Source organism: Panicum virgatum, chromosome 6N, assembly GCF_016808335.1.
Source record: "Panicum virgatum strain AP13 chromosome 6N, P.virgatum_v5, whole genome shotgun sequence".
Classification (NCBI taxonomy): domain Eukaryota; kingdom Viridiplantae; phylum Streptophyta; class Magnoliopsida; order Poales; family Poaceae; genus Panicum; species Panicum virgatum.
The window spans coordinates 7601180-7620072 of record NC_053150.1 but is presented as its reverse complement, the minus strand read 5'-3'; the positions used below and the strand labels follow the sequence as shown (position 1 = coordinate 7620072).

The 18893-nt window shown below is 48.2% G+C and overlaps 2 protein-coding genes across 3 annotated transcripts; both read right to left on the bottom strand.

The window, feature by feature from the left end:
• Nucleotides 1–61: 61 nt before the first annotated feature.
• On the bottom strand, nucleotides 62–4139 carry LOC120677740. Of its 2 annotated transcripts, XM_039958922.1 has the most exons (8): nucleotides 3851–4137; nucleotides 3657–3725; nucleotides 3445–3474; nucleotides 2415–2447; nucleotides 1302–1372; nucleotides 837–918; nucleotides 442–531; nucleotides 72–347 (listed from the first exon to the last, which is right to left on the bottom strand). In XM_039958922.1, the coding sequence occupies exons 1-8, from the start codon at nucleotides 3938–3940 to the stop codon at nucleotides 315–317; spliced, it is 498 nt and encodes a 165-aa protein (XP_039814856.1). In that variant the 5' UTR covers nucleotides 3941–4137; the 3' UTR covers nucleotides 72–314. The 2 variants fall into 2 exon arrangements, with proteins under 2 accessions (XP_039814857.1, XP_039814856.1); XM_039958923.1 differs by lacking the exon at nucleotides 2415–2447 and having other exon boundaries at nucleotides 62–347; nucleotides 3851–4139.
• Nucleotides 4140–4958: 819 nt separating this feature from the next.
• LOC120677545 lies at nucleotides 4959–10211 on the bottom strand. The gene is made up of 5 exons (XM_039958695.1): nucleotides 8849–10211; nucleotides 8105–8676; nucleotides 7778–7997; nucleotides 5399–6741; nucleotides 4959–5315 (listed from the first exon to the last, which is right to left on the bottom strand). The coding sequence occupies exons 1-4, from the start codon at nucleotides 10115–10117 to the stop codon at nucleotides 5422–5424; spliced, it is 3381 nt and encodes a 1126-aa protein (XP_039814629.1). The 5' UTR covers nucleotides 10118–10211; the 3' UTR covers nucleotides 4959–5315; nucleotides 5399–5421.
• Between the last annotated feature and the right edge of the window lie 8682 nt (nucleotides 10212–18893).

Below are 18893 nucleotides of genomic sequence, written 5' to 3'. Positions count from 1 at the left end.
ATTACAAGTAGGCTACCAAAGAGCACAAGTCACATGGTGGATTGAAAAGTCTGAATGCAGATTGCAGGAACTGAAGTGATGCAAAAGTGATACGTCATGTAAGCGAAACAACTACAGGATCTAAGGTTCATTTCCAAAACACAACTGTGTTCTCTAAAAAACACATCTGTGTTCGTTACAATTCTTGAATCATCAAATAGCATCCTGGCTGATTCCTGAAACACTTATCATCCCATCTATAATTAACATCTACCACACCCCTATACAGAAGATTCCATTGAGAGTGATCCTCAGACAGGCTCAACCATCATTGTTCACGCTCCCAATGCAGAATTCAGTTGGGTCAGCTGTAAAAAACGTGCAAGAAATCAAACGAAAAGTAAGAACCATAATAGAACGAAACAGATGATACAATTGAGGGGAGAAAAAGGGAGAACAAACCTTATTGAGGGCATCTCTTGATGCAGTTGAATCCTCTCCTTTCTTCAGTAGTTCGATTTGAGCTCTCATGATATTGTTTCCTTCTTCAACCTATGTCATTAACAGGATAAATCTCACTCAAACTATTCAAGATTTTTACCTAAAATCGAAATGCTAGCACAATGATACTAAATCTGACTGCACCTTGTAACATATTTTAGCAACAGAAATTAACATCTGGGGGGTAACTTCCGTAAACATTACTATAGTCTGACAGCAGCCATCTTGCCAGTTGAATTGTGGTGAAACGAACCAAAAATCTTCTTAGTGTCTTTTTCAAGAAAACAATACTGGAACCTTAGTTTGATAATAAACTAAGTTTATCACAGCCATAGTCCGTAAAACCAATACAATACCTTTTTCAGTAAACCTGTCAAACGTTCAATTTCATCTTTCTTTGCCCTTGATACCTTTTCTTCGACTTCTTCAATGCTGGTCCTGCAATTGAATGAACTATCATCTGAATAAACTATATTGGGTAACTTTGAACATAGAGCAAAACAAGGAATGATACATTAAATTTGCCAAAGGAATATCTTCATGTACTTATTAACTAGTCCCTCGTTCTCAAATTATTAGTCGTTTTTAGCTTTTCTAGATGCATAATTTTTGCTATGCACCTAGATATATATCATGTCTAGGTGCATAGTAAAATTAATAATTTAATATATCTAGAAAAGTCAAAACGACTACTAATTTGGGACGGAGCAGTTCGCAAGCATAAAAGAGAGGGCACTGGATGGGTCATAACACAGACCCCACCCCAAAAAAAAAAGGAAAAAAAAGAAAAAGGACTCCAAGGTAAAGGATATGTCGCTTACTTCTCTGAAGCTAATACATCCAGATTTTGCTCTTCATCAAAGTCATCTATCATGTCAAGGGCAGCAACGACCTAAAAGAATAAAAGTGATGATGTCAGCACATCAGAAAACAGAGTACCCTACCATGCAGCGTGCACACTCCAAGGTACCAAGGAGTATTACTTAGAACTGGCCTCCTAATATACCAGGGTTATGACTGTTAGAATTTAAATACCTATTTTCTAGAAACAATACATGGATTTTGTTTTAATCCCAAGTGTCCCTAACAGCCTAGCTTTCCTGAAAGCATATCATTGGGAACCAATGGCTATTAACTAGCAGCACATGGTCATAGTCACCTTAAAATTGTCCGCCCCATTTTCTCTATTGCTGTCCCAGAGACTAAAATGCTTAAAATTCACTTTCATGTCCAATTTGTGAGAAGCTACCAAGTACACAGTGTTTGCACTTCACCTTGCTTAGGAATCAATCTACTGCATTTGCCTCTCTGTTAAATTGAAAATGGGCCAATGGGGTTATGTGCTAGCCTAATGCCATTAGGAGCAAGAAAAATGCCTTGTTAAAAGAAATGGAGCAAGAATATGTCAAAATAAATGAAATGATGGGAAGGAAAAAAAATAGACAAGAATGCAGGGGCACTGGCTAACCTAATACATGATGTGGGACCATTAGTTTATGAATGCTGGATCGATTAAACCAGTTGCTGAGGCTGAACATCTGAATGGTAACCTTTGTCATTCTAACACGGAAGGCAGCCGATAAGATGCATTTGAAATTTTGAATTAAGGATTTAACAACAGATAGTACAGGTTTACCCCTTTGTAAATGATACAACCGTACAGGTTTACCCCTTTGTAAATGATACAACCATATACTTTGTGGTGCAAAACCAAATCCTAACCAGCCCACCCCATTGAATTTAAAAGAATTCCCACAGTAAATGGTAGGTGAGAGCTCCTTTTACATTTGTAGTGCTGTTATAAGCGTAAGCACGCAGAAATGGTAAATGTCCCACAAACTCTTAATAAACTAGAAAATTTTTTTTGTTGAAAATCCACAAACTGTGCTAAATATGCTGTTAACATGGCTGGGACACATTGATTTCAAAACTACCTGTCTTTCTTGGCAGACTTCGTCAAACTCCTCCTGCAGTATGAAGAACAAAATATGGTAGACATACTGGATTCAATACAATGTTCGCACATGCAAGAAAGGAAGAAAAATATATACGGCCCTGTTTAGTTCCCAAAATTTTTTGCAAACTACCCGTCACATCGAATCTTCAGACACATGCATGGAGCATTAAATGTAGTTGACAAAAAAACTAATTACACAGTCTAACTGATTAGCACGAGCTGAATCTTTTAAGTCTAATTAGTCCATAATTGGACATTATTTGTCAAATAACAACGAAATGTGCTACAGTACCAAAACCCAAACTTTTTCACCAACTAAACACACCCTAACAGCAACAGGCTTGGCAAACATAACAGAAGCAATATCTGTATTGTAATTCAAAAATGCATGCTTATATGCAAGATACAATTTGTTAACTGTGCAAATCAGGCAGCAGAAAACATTGTGACGGACAGCAAGCAGTGACAGAGAGACAGAAAGGTTATAGAGGAAGGCAGCCATTAGCAAGTCAGCTCAAAACATCGAGGCACTGCATAATAAATAGTTAACATAACATAACCATTAGCTCAGATTATGTTTTTAATCACTGGAGTGTCCTTGTTAGTTGTTAGTAGCACTATGAACTATGAAAGGGAGGTGTACATAAAAAAACCAATGGTGCAAAGGCAGCAAAGTAGTGTGGGAAAAAAATCTGCATTGTAGAGTTACATGTATTTGAAACAAAATTTGACTGTTAATCTGATATTGTTCAGGAAGGGGACCCTTGAGGAATTGAGGGAGTGATGAAAAATAGGGCTGATACGAGTTGAAAGAAACATTTATTGCTCAAGGTAAAGCTAGATCCTCCCTAATTGCCACCGTATGCGATTGCAGATACCCAAAATTCAATAAGAAAGTTAGTGTGCAATTCTATCTTCAATATTTAACTCATATTTTTAAAAAGAAAACTCAATCTTTCCTCCTTTATAACAGGGGAACAGAAAGCAGCCTGGCACAAAAAGGGTACCTCTATGTTGGCATGCATAGCCTTCATCACCTGAAAAAACACAAAAAAAAAATGAATAACTCTACAGGAAACACACTAGCTGGAAACGAAAACCGAACTTTGCACGCGATTGAAAATAGTAGGCATTATCAGGATTAACTGATTTGCAATCTATTTGTAAGCCCTAACTAGTGGGTTGGGAATACTATTCTGGAGAAGATGTGGAGACTCACGCGGGCGAGCATTCGGTACAGGCGCTCCCTCTCGGCATCCGTGAACGACGGGAAAGCCCTGTTGACAACCTGAAACGCCGCAATAGCACGATTCAATCAACTAATGCACCACGGGAAACTGAAATGGTGGAGTCCCTATCCAGGATCCGAGAAGAAATGGACGGGGGAGCGCACGAGCGAAACCGTTAATTTACCTCGCGGGAGCATGCCGTGAGGAGGCACCTGGAAGCGCTCTTGAATGACTTTTGGAGGGTTTCGAACCTCCCCGGCGCCGCGGGATCCATCGGTGGCGGGGTCCGGCGAGGAGGAGACGGTGGGAGGAAGCCGCTGGGGAGTGGGCGAGAGGGGGGGGGGGAGGGTTGACGCGACGGAGGAGCGCCGCAGCAATGGCGGCTTGGCTCGCCGCGAAGGGAGGACGAAGAGAGTCGGCGACGGCGAGGCTTTCGAAATCGGAGGGCGGCGAAATGGTTTGCTAGCTTTGGAATCGGACGTGTGGAAATAGGGATGGCGATGGGTACTCGAAATTCGATGGATTTTTTTAATAGGATATGGGTTTGAGTTAAATTTTAGATTCGTAGGTTTATTAATAAGCACAAAGTCTTATCCGTTGGGTTTATAAATACGGGTTTATTTTTACAATACTCGAACCCGTGAACCCATGGGTTTTATAAACCCGATCTAATATAGAGCATTTGTCATTTTATTTGTGAGTTTATAACAAATTTAACATCTCTTTTTTAAATTCTTATTTTAGTGAACTCTTAAGTTTGTCGTGTTTATATATGCATATGATGGATTTGTGACTTTATATGGTGCCATGATCATTTTAATATAGAGCTTGTTATTTATATTTATATTTTTTTTTGTAATTTATAGTGAACATAGATTTCTTACTCATAATACGCTACAAATGATGTTTACTATGTTAAATTTATTGATCTTGAGAAAAAATTGTATAGTAAAGTGTAGACCCACGAGTAACCTATGGGTACCCGTTAACCCGATGGGTTTGGATTTGGACAAAATTCTAAACCCATCACAAGTATGAATTTTTTAATAGATTCAAATATTTTTCATAGTTTTGGGTTTGGGATGGCAATCGGGTTTTGCCATCCCTATGTGGAAGGGGTGAATGGGCTAGTAGCTGGGCTGTACCGAGATGGGCCCAAGTAGTATTTGGCCCAAATGAACAAACTCGGCACGAAAATACAGTCACAATGTTTCAAGTCTTCCACAGGCCACATTGGACAGGGATCAGAAAAGCTAGCTCATGAGCTAGAACCAAACAAGACCAGGCATCTATATGGAGGAGCATTGACATGTCCTGCAATTCTGGATTAACTGATTAAGTCATTTAGGCAAGAAAGAATCTACCAAGATGTACAAAGTCTTTTGCTCAGGCCATAAAGAAGTATTTGTCGCAAAATGTTGCTCCAGCAAAAGTTCAAAGTAAATGGCCCATGGTGATGGCATCATATGTGCAGATCAACATCATCTATATATATGCTACAACACATTTTGGGGTGTACACTCCATATACAGATCATTCAGGACAAAAGCAAAGGCATTCATTCAACCCTTGTTTATCTCTGCTACCTCTGTGCCGACCAGGCAAACATGTCTCTATTCCTGAGCATCTGAAGGTTGATGTATGATAGCCTGCAAGCAATGCATTGAAAGTTTGCTTCAGGAACTGGAGACTACTGACAGCAATGGTGCCAAAGCTTAAAAGATTTATTTACCTCAAAAAGTTACATATCCTATTTTAAATATATTTCATCCCAGCAATTCTTATCCGCCTTGATATCAGGTACTGGGCAAGAGAGTACATAGCTCCTAGCAATCCTAACACCCGAATAGTAAGTATGTCTGTCATTATAATTGAGGGCAAGTTGAGAGGTAGCGTCAACAGTAGCTTTGCATCTGTCTGTCTGACATAATCCCACATGAAGCGGTTGAAGAGAATGTGATTGGGTAATGTCAGAACAAGAAGAGCAACATTTTTCACAGCGAATAGCCAGCCTGGGCCCCCAATATCAAGAGCCCATCCTCCATTGCCAGGCCAAGTCTCCTCCCATATCCTATACAATGCTGTCAATAGCAAATACCCGGAAATAGAAATTGTTACAGGGAAATAGCGCTGCCTGTCACCAAATCCTGCAAAGATATCTGAATCCTGGTTCAAAAGCAGAAGGATGGGTGCTAGGAAGAAGATGGCACGGTTCGAGCCACCAGTAAGTGTTATATTGAGAACAAGGCAGATGATGAAGCACAGCACAGTAGAAACATTCCCAATCGCAGGCATCCAAGCTGCCTCAGCTGCCAATCTCTTGATGGTGAATGTTGGTGCAGCATGAGCTCTTCGTTGCTGGAGCAGCCTTGCTTTGGGTGGGAAGGCAGAGCTCCGACTAGATGGACCATGTGTTACGCCTCTGTCTGCAGCCTTGTCACGCAGTAGCAAAGCCAGTTCAAACTTTATCTCCAATGCAATGATCATGAAAATAGCAGCATATAGACCCAAAAGTGACGTTCTTGCCCCTTCTATAGCCAACATGTTGGTGAACTTCTCTGCTTCATCCTCATCTGCAAAAGTTTTGGCTCTTAATTGTCCTTCAAGCAGATAGGTGACTGGGAACAAAGCTACCAAGAAAGAGAACACCCATGGCAACACCCTTGTGCTGGATTCAGAAGGGAGATGGGTGAATACAACGAAGACAGCCGCAGAGACAATTGTTGCAACAAGAAGAGGATACAGAACAACTGCCTGGAAGAAGTACTGAACAGATATGTAGATGCCTAGTGTGACCCCAACCGTCACTCCATACAAAGCCCTCAACTCAACAACATACTTCACTGGGATGATGGATGTAACTGCTGCTAGTGTAAGTACCACAGTTGCGATGAGCAGCCATGATGGCCACGTGGGCTTCAATGCTACAAACCCATATATTGAAGTGTCATCATCAGTTAAATGTGCTGCAGTGATTAAATCTGACCGGTATACCCATGATAGCTTAATAGGAGGCTGCATAATAACAAAGAGAAGGCCGGTAGCCACAACAAGGACCAGGAATCTCTTTGCTGACTGCAAGGAAATATTGAAATATGATCAATTAGTGCAGCACCACAAAAGAATTTGTAAGATGAAGACTGGTACAGAACAGACAGTAACATAAGAGAGGGAAAACACAATGTATTAGACGAGATGAATGGTCAATCATTAACTTGAGGATGCTTTGTGTAAGGAGGAATTACATTCAGTTACAAAAAAAAAGGAGAAAATATTGCTTTTCACAGACTGGTCATAAAAATACATGGGAAATAACTTGATAACACCATCTAGATAAAATCAGAAGTTATGACGACCATTTCTGATGTTTGGTTAAGATAGCAAAACTAACTGGTGAGAATTACATGATTAAAATTCCAGAGATAACCCTAGAAGTTCAAATTTTAAATTATGGAGTCAAATCCATAATTATTTGTTGTGCCAGCATTACAGCCGTTTCAGGTGACTGATATCTTTTAACATCATGAAAGTCACTTGCTTATCATTTGAATTGAACTGTTAAGTAAAAGATAAGTCTGAAGGATTTGGATGTTCATTCTCTTTTAAGGAAACAAATAATGTCAGCTATTCAGATTATACCTAATCTTTAAAACCTTAGATGCTTGAGTTCAAAGTTCAGAATGCGCATCCCATAAATGAACTAATTTTTTTCTATAACTTTGCTAAGTTCATAGAATTGCCAGGAAAGCAAGATAGATTTAAACTTCCAGATTGCAGGTATTGCCTGACCTTGCATCTATGAATTTAGCTATGTGGGCCTAAACAAGTGCTCATTCTGACAGTCTGACACTAAATATGGCCGTAAGTACGATATCACGTCTAAACACATTTATAACTTTTTTTTAGGAATAGCTTCTATTTCTAGCATTAAGAATGGGTGAATTATCCATGGCGAAAACTCCTAACATCATGCTATAGCTCTGAAAATGAACAGACCTTCACAAGATTGTTAAGAATACAAACAATAACAGCAGGGCACAGAAATATCACAAGGTGCTCTAAGAAGATGGTCAGCCTTTTTAACTAGAACAAAGAGGTACCAACCAACTACCTGAACATGAGGAAAGTGGAGAATGACTATCGGAATGCAAGCGACTCCTGTCAACAGAATATATGAACCCAGTAACAGACCATCCGGAGGAGGTCTTCCATTCCACCACTGTAAAGCTTCAAAAATTGTTTCCCGACAGAGCCAGGCAGAAAATGCTATGACAGATGCATGGAAATAAGCTTGCCAGACCTTCATCCTAGCAGCTCCTTTGGAGTTGTCTCTGAAAGAGACGAGCAAGAAGATTTTATCAACTTATAAAATTGGCAGCAGTTTAATCGATACAGCATATGGATGATCCAATAAGAACACTAGAGTTGCAGTGAATACCTGTAAAGAAGTAAAGGGGGGGTAACCGCAAGTAGCAAAACAGCTGAAACCCATATAACTGATCTTGATGTCATAAACAACATCGATAGTTTTGATGAATATAGACAAGTCAAGATCCAAGCTGCTTTGGGCCCAATCCTCTGATCAGCATATAATCTCCTCACAAGAGCCAAGCCCAAAAAAGTTGTAATCAAAACCATATAACTAGGGTAGATGATATCCTCTTCAAATCCAAAGTAATACATGGAGGCATAGTTGAATAATCGGTTCTCGATGTAGCATAGCAACAATGTATGACCAATAAGACCAAGTTCCAGAAGAAAGCGAAGTTTTGTTGGGAGAAGTGCCAAACCAGGAACAGCCATTGCCATGATAACCGCTGCAACAACATACTTAGTGAAGGACTTCAGTGGCATGCCAGCAATCCAAATATTCAGATCCCAATAATTGTGCACCACGAACCAAAGCACCATCAGGCTTGCAATTGCCACAAAGGTGAAGTATGATGACAAGCTTTTCTTAGTAAAGAACCTTGCAACATAATAGCCAGAAATCATCGGCAATGGAAGGAACTGCAAAAGAATTAACCAAAAAAATAAAACTTAGCATGGTCAAAAAGCAAAGACATCAAGGATTTGTTTTAAGTCTATACTAGAAAACTCATTTAGATTTAGGCACTGGTAATGTTGGTGAAACTTTTCACAATTGCAGATACCAGTTGCTATAGAGGAGGCTGCAACATACCATCATAGGGAATCCAATGACTACAGCTCCTGCACCACTGACTAGCACTGCCAACACTGTAAAAGCCGCTGAGCTAGCCGCATCCCCAACCTTGCCGGCGGCATGTGCTGCGAGGCCCAAAGCGCTACCAAGCATTGTGACCATGACAAGCAGGTAATTCAGTGGTGGTGGAGCATGAATGTACCTTCCAAACGAGTAGAACACAACTCGCACCTCAAGGCACAGCACCACCACGACCAGTGCAACAAATCCATTCGCAATTCTTATCTGATCCATTGTGTGGGCATCCCTTGTGATCCACCACAATGCACCCCGAGTTGACGCATAGAGCTGGAACAAGAACGGTATGAAGAACAGCAGCAGCAGTTCACACACACTGCCCCACGACGTGAAGAGCGTGGCATGATGGGATGCAGCATGGAACAACACTGGCACGAACAGCAGATACAACGAATGCACACAGCTTTCCAAGGGGCCCAGAATGCCATCACTGTCCTGCACGGAGGCGTCCAGCTTACGGTTATTGAAGCTGGACGGCCGAGGTATGGAGAAGAGCCAGTAGAACACCATGCAGAACGCGGTGAAGTAGTAGGACGCGTTGGCCATTCCGACTGCGGACACGAGAGCCCAGGTGAAGAGGGCAGGCGCGGCAATGGGCACGCACGCGAAGAGCAGGCGCTCGAGCGCGGCCACGATGGTGGGGTTCTCGAGCTGGATCCATCGGAACTGCAGCGACGCCCAGATCCCGATGAGGAAGGAGGTCTCGGCGCAGAGGAGCAGCGCGAGGACGGTCAGAGGCAGCGAGGCGGCGGCTGCGGAGGAGAGGGAGGCGGAGAAGAAGAAGGCGACGTCGGCCGCGAGCAGCGCCGCCCAAACGGTGAAGAAGGCGCCCTGCCGAAGCTGGAGCGCGTCGAGCAGGTAGGCCGCCGCGAGGCCGACGGCGAGGACGGCGAAGACTGGGAGCCCGCCGAGGTCGAGGAGGAAGGCCGCGGCGGGCACCAGCGCCGCGGCGAGGCGCGCGTTGTGGGCGAACGCGGCGCCCGAGGCGGACGAGGCCGGCGCCGCGGCGCCGCCGATGGAGGAGCGGGGCCTGTAGGCGCCGGAGGAGGGGAATGAGACGAGGGGCTTCGGGGAGGAAGTGGAGTTGCGGCGCTCGTGGTGGTGGTGCGGCGCGGGGGACGGCGACGGGGAGCGGGTGGAGAAGGTCGGGGTGGAGAGCGACGGCGAGATGAGGAGGCGCCCGTGGCGGGACGCGGATCCGGAGGACATGCCGGCCGGCGGCAGCGAGATCTAGGTTTTGCGGCGGGCTGACCTGGTGTTTTTTTTTTTGAGGTAGACCTGGTGTTGATCAGGCCAGTCGGCGACGGCGAGGGGTGCAGGGGAGGGAGACAGACACACGGAGAGTGTCTGACCGGTGGCCCCGGATCGGGCTGCATTTTAATGGGCCGGGCTGGGTTTGGACGTGATGTACGAGGCTTGGCAGCCCACTTTCCTGGTGCACGAGGCTTGGCGGCCTTGCCCGACGTGGGCTACCGAGGTTTGTATAGAACTAGAAAAGGTCCGCGGCGTGAGCTATCCTGCTCGTATTAATTAGGGCTGGTCGATCGGTTCGGTTACTCGGTTTTTTTGAAAATTCGGTTCCTAAAAAATTAAAACCGATCGGTTCTTTTTATATGTAGGAACCGATGAATTTCGGTTTCGGTTCCTTTGGTTCAGTTCCGGTTTTGACCGAAAGAACCAAGATTTACCAGGGCAAAGGAAAAAGAAGGAAAAAATGAAAAAAAAGAAAAAATCATCCGCCGCATGCACTCGCAGGTGGAGGTCGCCGTCGATCCGCGCCCTCACGCAGGTCGTGGCCGCCGAGAGGAAGGGATGGAGATGGTAGCCGGGCGTGGCGCCGCCGCACCGGGAGGGAGGGAGGGAGGAGGGAGACGGCGGCCGCCGGCCGGGCATGGCGCCGCCGCACTGGGAGGGACTGAGGGAGGGAGGGAGGGAGACGGGGGTAGGGCGCCGGGCGTCGAGTGGGAGGGAGGGAGCCGGGGGGCGCCGTGCGCCGGGAGGGAGAAAGAGCCGCGCCGCCATTCGTCCATCCCCCGCTCGCCCCGGTGGCCGCGCCACTGCCCCCGCACGGCCACACCTCCAGCAGCGGTAGAGGTGGAGGATGGAGCGGTGGTGCGCGCCAGGGAGGGGAGGAGGGCGCTGCCGGGGGGCAACGGCGGGCGCTCGGCGACGGAGGCGGGATCGGCGGCGGACGGCGGGGCGGATGGCGGGGGCGGCGGTGCCTGGGAGTGTGAGGTGGGGACAGGGAGTGGCCGTGCGGGGGTGGCCGAGGTGGGTTCAACCCTAGGGTTGGTGTGGGCGACTGGGCGTGTGGCCAGTTGTGCTGGGCCTTGCTCTATTGGGCTTAATGGGTTAATGGGCTGAAAATCTCGGTTCTCTCGGTTAACCGAGAACCGAACCGAATGAACCGAGTAATTTCGGTTCCTGAGAAACAAGAACCGAACAAGAACCGAATTTCTCGGTTTCGGTTCGGTTCGGTTCCGGTTCTCGGTTTTTTTGGTTCGGTCCTCGGTTCTTGGTTTTTCGTGCCCAGGGCTACGTATTATGGTAGTTCATGCGGATTTTTTTATTTATGCATGTTATGGACATGCAAATGTCTAATTTTTCTAAAGCAATGTAGTTAAGTTTAATCCATTGTTTCATCATTTTCATATAGACGTTAGGGTCTGCAGCCCGCTGTTGTACTTGGTATAATTTGAGCATTCTATTGTCGTGACGCTATTATTTAAGTAGTAATATTAGTTAGGGTATCGAAATGGAGACAGAACATTTGTTGTTGTATTTATTATGATGGAACAATGGGTAAAATAATTTATTAGAGAAGGCGGTGGCGCATAGCACAATTAGTCGGATACTTAATGTAGTTGCGAAATCATGAGATAATTAATAGACATGATGGGTTTTTTAATAAAGTTGTTGATATATTAAAATATATCACATTATTCTGGAGGTCGCATGAGGATCCATAGAAAAATGGTCGTATAATATTATATTTTCTAAAAATTAAAATGCTACGTTGAACGAATTACGAAAAATAATTGTGGTGATAGAAAGGTTAAGATAATTTATTAAGGAGGGTGGAGCACAATTAGTCAGATACTTAATGTATTTACGAAATCATATTGCAATTAATAGCGTATTAATTTTATAAGGGGACGGTGATTATATTAAAATATGACATGTTATTGTGGAGGTAGCATGAGAAGCTATAGACAAATGTTGGTACGATATTATATTTTTAGCAAATCAAAATTTTATGTTGAACGGATTATGAAAACACTTTGAATTTTCACAAACTTTGTTATATAGTAAAATTGTAAATTCTAAAATTCTAGGCAACTTTTGTATTGATCATTTTTTTATTTGAAGACGTTTTAGTGTCCAAATTGTAGGTACAACGGTCGCATGCAAACGTTTGTTCAAATGAACTGCGAAAGCATTTGAATTTAAAATTTGCTCTATAATAAAGTTGTAGTTTTTGAACTCTTGATCAAATTCTATGTTGAGCATCTTTTGATTCCAAAGTGTTTTGGTGTTCAAACTGTATGTATAATGTTGCTCATGTGGAAGTAATAGATGAAACGGGTTGTGTTTTGATTTAATTAAAATTTAAGGGGTTTTGTGAAAAAGTTTCTGAGATAGGACCAGAACAGCAGATTATTTATAAAAACTTAAGGTTTTATTTGCAAATTTCTTTGAACATGGACTATTGGACTTGGGGTTGATTTCACGAAAAGTTGAGGGCACTTTCGCAAAATCTCCAAAGCGAAGGCTGAATTGGGGGTTGATTTCTATCAAATCCAAGGGCTTTTTAAAAAATAATTGGGAAACACAAAATCTGAACCGTCCGACCGACCGATCCGACAACCGGAAATTGCCCGCGACGTTGCCACATTGGGAGGCTGTCTTTTGGTGCGTGAATCATATATATATATAGAGAGAGATAAGATACACATCTCTATTTGATAATACATGTACATCGGTTCTTTGGTTGCTTGAGCTACACCTCATCTGGATAGGGTTAACGGCAGTGTTAAATTATTTTGGCTAACTATTTAATTTTTTTTCAAAAACTAAAATTAGCTTTTGATACTTTTGACTAACAATTTAATTAAAAGTGGCGTGTAACAAGAGCGGCAAGGAATCATGACCCTAGTGCTTTTACAATCTAATTTAGTTATTATTTATTTTCAACTTAAAATTATACAAAATTAGAATTGATTTTTACTGAGCTCGGCTTTTAAATTGTGTAGACTAAAATTTGAAATCCTTTTTATCACCCCTATACGTAACATGAGGTGATACCCAACACCAACAACGTAGAGCGTTCAATGGGTGATCTATTCGTTCGTGTTCATGATGCCTTGATTAGGCACGACACAGCTTCATGCAGCAGTCATAGAGAATAGTAGTGGCGAATTATGAAGTAAATTGCAGAAGGGACCAATTGCTAGCATATGCGTTCGATGGACTTAGCTACTAGCTAGTTAGCTTCTTTGTTTCGACGTGGAGCAAGTATTATGAGCTAGCAAGAGGGCGGGGAGTACAGTTAATGTTGAAAACGGGATGGGAAAATCTCGCCCCGATGGGCATCGAATCCCGTAAAAACCGACCGTATACCGTTTCGACAAAAAAAAACAGGAACAGGAAAAAATTGGTAGGAATAGGAACGGAAGCAGGAGGGATAGTTTCCCAACCGTTTTCGCGGTAATTCCCGTCAGTTGTTCCCATTTTCGGCCTGCATACCAATTCAGAGCCCTGTGCCTTCTGCTTTTCCCCCAATTCCTTCTCGGCCCGGCCCAACAATTCCCTCTCTTTGCCGCAAACCAAGCCTGCCTAAGGTTGTCTGTAGCGGGACACTGAAAAGCTCCCTTCAGTAAATTTTAGAGGAAAAAGGAGCTGCAGTGGGACACTGAAAAGCTCCCGCTGCCGTCCCGGACTCGCCAAATCTAGCGCGATACCGGACGCGCACTACCGGCCACCGTGGCGCGGGACCCACCTCCCACCGTCGCGCCCATCACCGGTCAGCCTCCGCTCACGCACGCGCCCTCGCCTCTGCTCCCCTCCACCACCGCGCGGACCTCTGGTTCGCACCCGCCGCCGGAGATCCACCGTTGAGGCCGCCCCGCCGCGGGAGGGAGGAGGCGGCGAGGACGTGCTGGAGAGGGAGGGAGAGGAGCCGCCGGTGGGAGCTCGGGATGGAGGGGGAGGAGGGAGGGAGGAAGGAGGGGGCGGCGCCCCGGAGGAGCCGCAGGCATGGGGATGGCGCAGCTCGCCGCCGTAGAGGAGGGAGAGCGATGGGAGGACGGGCCGGCGAGGGAGCCGCGAGATCGGCCCGGCGAGGGAGGAGGGAGGACGGCGCGGCGCGGCTCGGTCCCTTGGTCGCCGGCCTCGTGGTCGCGTGTGGTCGCGCGCCAGTCCCCACCGCCGCCCATCCTGGCCGCTCGCCTCGCCGGACCCCCGCGCCCCGCCCGCCCTGGCTGCTCGCCGTGCCGCCATGGGAGCCGATACCGGAGGCCGGCGAGACGGCGGCGAGCGCGTCAACTCTGCCTCAACTCGCGCGCGCACTGCGTCACCTCCCCAGCTGCTCGCCGCCGCCATGGCCCCGAGCAGGCCTTCATGGCCGCCGCCGACACAGGCCCTGGGCTGATCCGGCTGCTGCCGTTGTGGAGCGCGGAGCTCGGATCCAGCCACGCTGGGAGGGAGGAGCTGTCGGACCCGGGGCAGCGGGACTGCTTATAGACATAGAATGTTCTAGAGTAAGGGATAGCTCATGGATGTACCTTACCTCTTTTGTAACTACTCGAATAGGCGTAGTACAAAGAAAACTACCCGATTGTGTTGTAGTAGGACTCCAACTGTACTCGGCTAGAACTTTCCATGTAACCATGTCCCCCCGGATATATAAGGGCGGGCAGGGACCCCCTCCAAATAATCATCAACACCTAAGACAATACAAACCATATAGGACGTAGGGTATTACGCAAACTCGCGGCCCGAACCTGTCTAAATCTTTGTGTTCCTTGTACCATCGAGTTCTAGAGCAGTCAATCCCTACCTACAAACCCTACTGCTAAGGGTATCCCTGAGCAGGCTTGGCTGTAAACACCGACAGCTAGTGCGCCAGGTAGGGGTTTCGGCGAGTTCACCAACGAATTCGATGGCCGGATCAAGCAACGCCAACAGCGTGCCAGAAGGCACGACTTTCGTTTTCGGTTCCTGGGCCTGCACGGTTGATGGAACGGGAGGCTTTTCCAGCCACCTTGTCACGCCTAACTCGCCTAAATCGAAAACTCGCTCCCAACTCGCCGGCATCTGCGAGTCCGCGTGTCGGTGTCCTGACCCGACGGTCCGGACCCAACCAGTGATGATGCTGCGTGTTCCTCGTCCCAGATGTTGATGCAAGAGGCAACGCAGTAATGCACGGGTTTATCCTGGTTCCGGGCGTGGGGCCGTACGTCCAGCAAAGGGGCGTGCGAGAGCACTGTACTGTCTTGCACCGGGGGTGCCTGTAGTAGGGGGTACAAGCGAGGCGAGAGAGGGAGGGAAGCTCCCAAGTCTCTGCTAGAGGGGGAGTTGATTGAGGCGAGTGCCAATATCGAGGCTTAGAAGAGCGTATGTGCTCTGTGAGTAGTGCTAAGCGTTGTGTTCTACCGAATGGGCTGACGCCCTTAAGGGAAAGCCCGCCTCCTCCTTTTATAGACACAAGGAGGGATGGTGTACATTCACAGGGGATCGTGGAAGTCGTCGTCTTCTCCCCGAATCGCGGAGGTGCAGTGGTCAAGCACTGTGGGAAGTACACTGTGGGGTATGGCGCCAGGCGAGGCAGTCGTTCTGGGCATCGTCCTTGGTCTTGTGGAGATTGCGCCGGCGTCCTGGCGGCTCCAGCGGGCGGCGTGGTCGTTGCTGTGGGGGGTACCGTCCTCCAGGCGTGGCGTGGCGGCGTTCCGACGGTCCTACAGGCTAGGGTCTTGTCCTGGTCGAGGCCAGAGGCACTTCCGAGGGTCGTGCCCATGCCGTTCGAGGGCTCCGCGAAATGGAAAGTATGAAGGAGGTATGGGGAGTTGGCAGTATAGTAGCTGGAGCAGTGCCGAGCATGTCTTGCACTATGTCGCAGGTTCCTACAATGTCGTCACAGCGTCCGGAATGGCGGAGCAGTGACCAGAGTTGGCGGACGAGACTCCGGTCCCAGCCACTGTGGGGAATGGCGGCCTGACGCTGACGGACCCGGGCGCTGTGGAGGAGTGGTTGGCATTAATACCTCCGTACGGCGGGCGGGTGAGTGGAAGGGCCGTTTGTCCCTTCCATCGAGGGGTGGCCTCGAGCAAGGTGGAGACGTTCTGCTTTCTCGAGGGCAGGCTCGCTACCCTCGAGCGAGGCGGAGACAATCCACCTCCCCGAGGGTGGGCTCGCTACCCTCGAGCGAGGCGGAGGCGCGGGGCGCGGTCGAGGGCTTCGGCGGGGAGCCCTCGAGCGAGGCGGAGATCACCCCGCGAGTCCGAGGGGGTGCGGATGGGCCGCACTGCGTATGTGGGCCGCGTGTTGGGCATCTTTGAGTCTTTTCCTTTCTTCCAAATTGAAAGGAGGCTGTAGGACTTCGTGGGCCCGGTTGCCCAGCATGTGTTTGCCTTTTTAGGATGATTTTAGTCCCCTGATTAGGGTGCCCCTAATCATGGTACCCAACAGTTGCCCCCGAGCCTTTGGTCGAGTCAAGGGATTCGTCTAGAGGGTATTTTGGCGATTTTCCCCCCCTTGATGTGATCGATCGGCGTTGTGCTCCCGCCAGGCGCATCCGGGTGCTGGCCTGGCGGACGCGACAACTCGTCGGTCGGGGCAGTGCGCCTGCGGAAAAAGTACTCCGAGGCGCGCGCCCCTTCTTGTTTTGTTCCAGGGACGAGACGCGTCATCGTGCTGAGCAGGCCAGGGCCATGATGGCGCCTGCTGCTCTGCAGCTGGTGCTATTGTCGCGCTGTCTCGCGTTCAGGGTCTCAGCCCTGCTTTCCCTGGTTGCCTTGCGGCGTGCCGTTCGAGGGCAGTCGGCCAGCGCCGATGCTGCGCTGCTCAGCGTGCTGGGGCTCGGCTTTGCCCTGTCCAGTCACATGTCGACATGGTAACCGAGGGCATCTTTCGCTCGCGAGGTGCCGCACCATCTCGGGCGGTCCAAGCCTTCCCCTTGTGACAGACTTAAAGCTTGGCGCCCGACGCAGCTATAAATAAGGGTCATGGGACTCCTTTTCCTCTCCAACTTCTCTGCTCTTACTTCTAGCATCGCCTAAGTCTAGTAATGTTTCCCTTTGCCTTTCACGGTCGTCCCCCAGATGGGGTGGCCTGGCTTCTTTAGGCTTTGATGCTAGAAGAATGCTTGCGAGCGGCGGGGGAAAGCTGGAGAGGGCGTGCTCACCGTCGCTCGGTTTCAGTGGGATTAGTAGAAGAACATTGGGCCTGTGGGGCCCTGCCTTTGCGATGTCCCTCAGCCTGAAGGGGCGTTGAGATGCTTGACCATGGCGTCGGCGCTAGGTTTGGTGGCCGTTGTTCGCATCGTACCTTTTGGCGACAATGTTGCTCTCGGGGAGATGGTGTAGAGGGTGCTGTCCGCCAGCTTGACCCCCCGCAAGGTCTTCGGTGGAGGATACGCTAGAAGAAAGCTTGCGAGGAGGGCATCTCGCCAGACCCGTGCGGTCTGGGGGCTACTCCTTGCAATCCCAAGCAGCCTGGTAGTGATGTCGGCCAAGGACTCGGTGCTCTTCATCGGCGCTCGCTCCTCCCCAAGACAGGGAAAATTTCCATGCAGGTGGCAATGCATTTGTACCTTTCGACGGCTTTGAGCTGGTGACCCTTTGTAATCTTTGTTTGCAAAGAGCAATGAAGTCTCCTTCTTCCTCGCGGAGAGGATGACTGAGGGTGTAAGGGTGAGCATCAGCCCTGCAGAGGCTTAACCCTTCGAGGGTGTGACTCGGGTACTGACCGCGGTGGCCTTGGTTTGCCCGGCGGGGGCGCAACGGCGCTCCGGGGAGCATTGTTGGAGGAGTTTGATTCAGAGTTGGGGTTTGTTGCTGGAGAAGCAGTGAGGTGGCCACTCCGAGTTGCCCATGCAGATCATAGTTGCCTCGAGTAACATGGTGCCGCCGCTGGGCATGTCGACGTCGTGCTGCTGAGGGCGTTCGAGCAAGCCTGCAGAGGATTTTGGTCCTCGAATGTGTGAAGTTTCCTCCGTGGGGACGCGCCAGCGCACCCGCGGGTGTAGCCCCCGAGGCCTTGGAGGAGTGTTTGCACTCGACCAAGGGCTATAAACGTCGCCCTGCTTGGTTGCTTTACTGGGGTGGCCGTCCAGCGACTTTTTCAGCCGGCATTGGCATTCCTTTCAGCCGGCCTCGGCATTTTTTTGTGCTGGCGTAGTGACTCGGGGTCCTGCTGAACCATCTGGGAAGCGCGCGTTAAGAGTGGGGGTTTTGGTTAAACACGTGGAACTTCATAATCGATGGTTGTCGATCCATTCGAGGGTGCGGCCTGAGCCGCGGTGTGCGAGGAGCCCCCAAGCCCTGGCCCACGTGAAGGCATTCAGGGGACCCTCGACTTTTTATTACAACCCTCGTCGCCCTTCCGCAGGGAGGAGGGGTGAAGCGCACCATGCTACCCATGCCCGGGCCGCGAGCTATGGCTGCTTCAGTGAGCTGTTATCGGGTGGTTCAAGTGGACGTCCGTGCCCCGTTCGATAAGGGTCGGCTCATGGTCCATGGACATGTCACATAAAGCGCTCGCAAAGGTTCGCTAGATGGGGTTCGGACACGTTCGATAGGGTCCGAGGGCTCGATGCTCTCCCTCGATGGGATCCCCCTGCTAGGCACCCTCGACTGGCCTTGAACACTACATAGGATGTCTCGAACTCCACGTTCGAGGGTAGCTTGTACGGCATATATGTGCAGTCCCTGACTCTGGTGATCTAGGGCGCCTGTCGAACCCTCGACGGGCCAGGCTTCGAACCCCT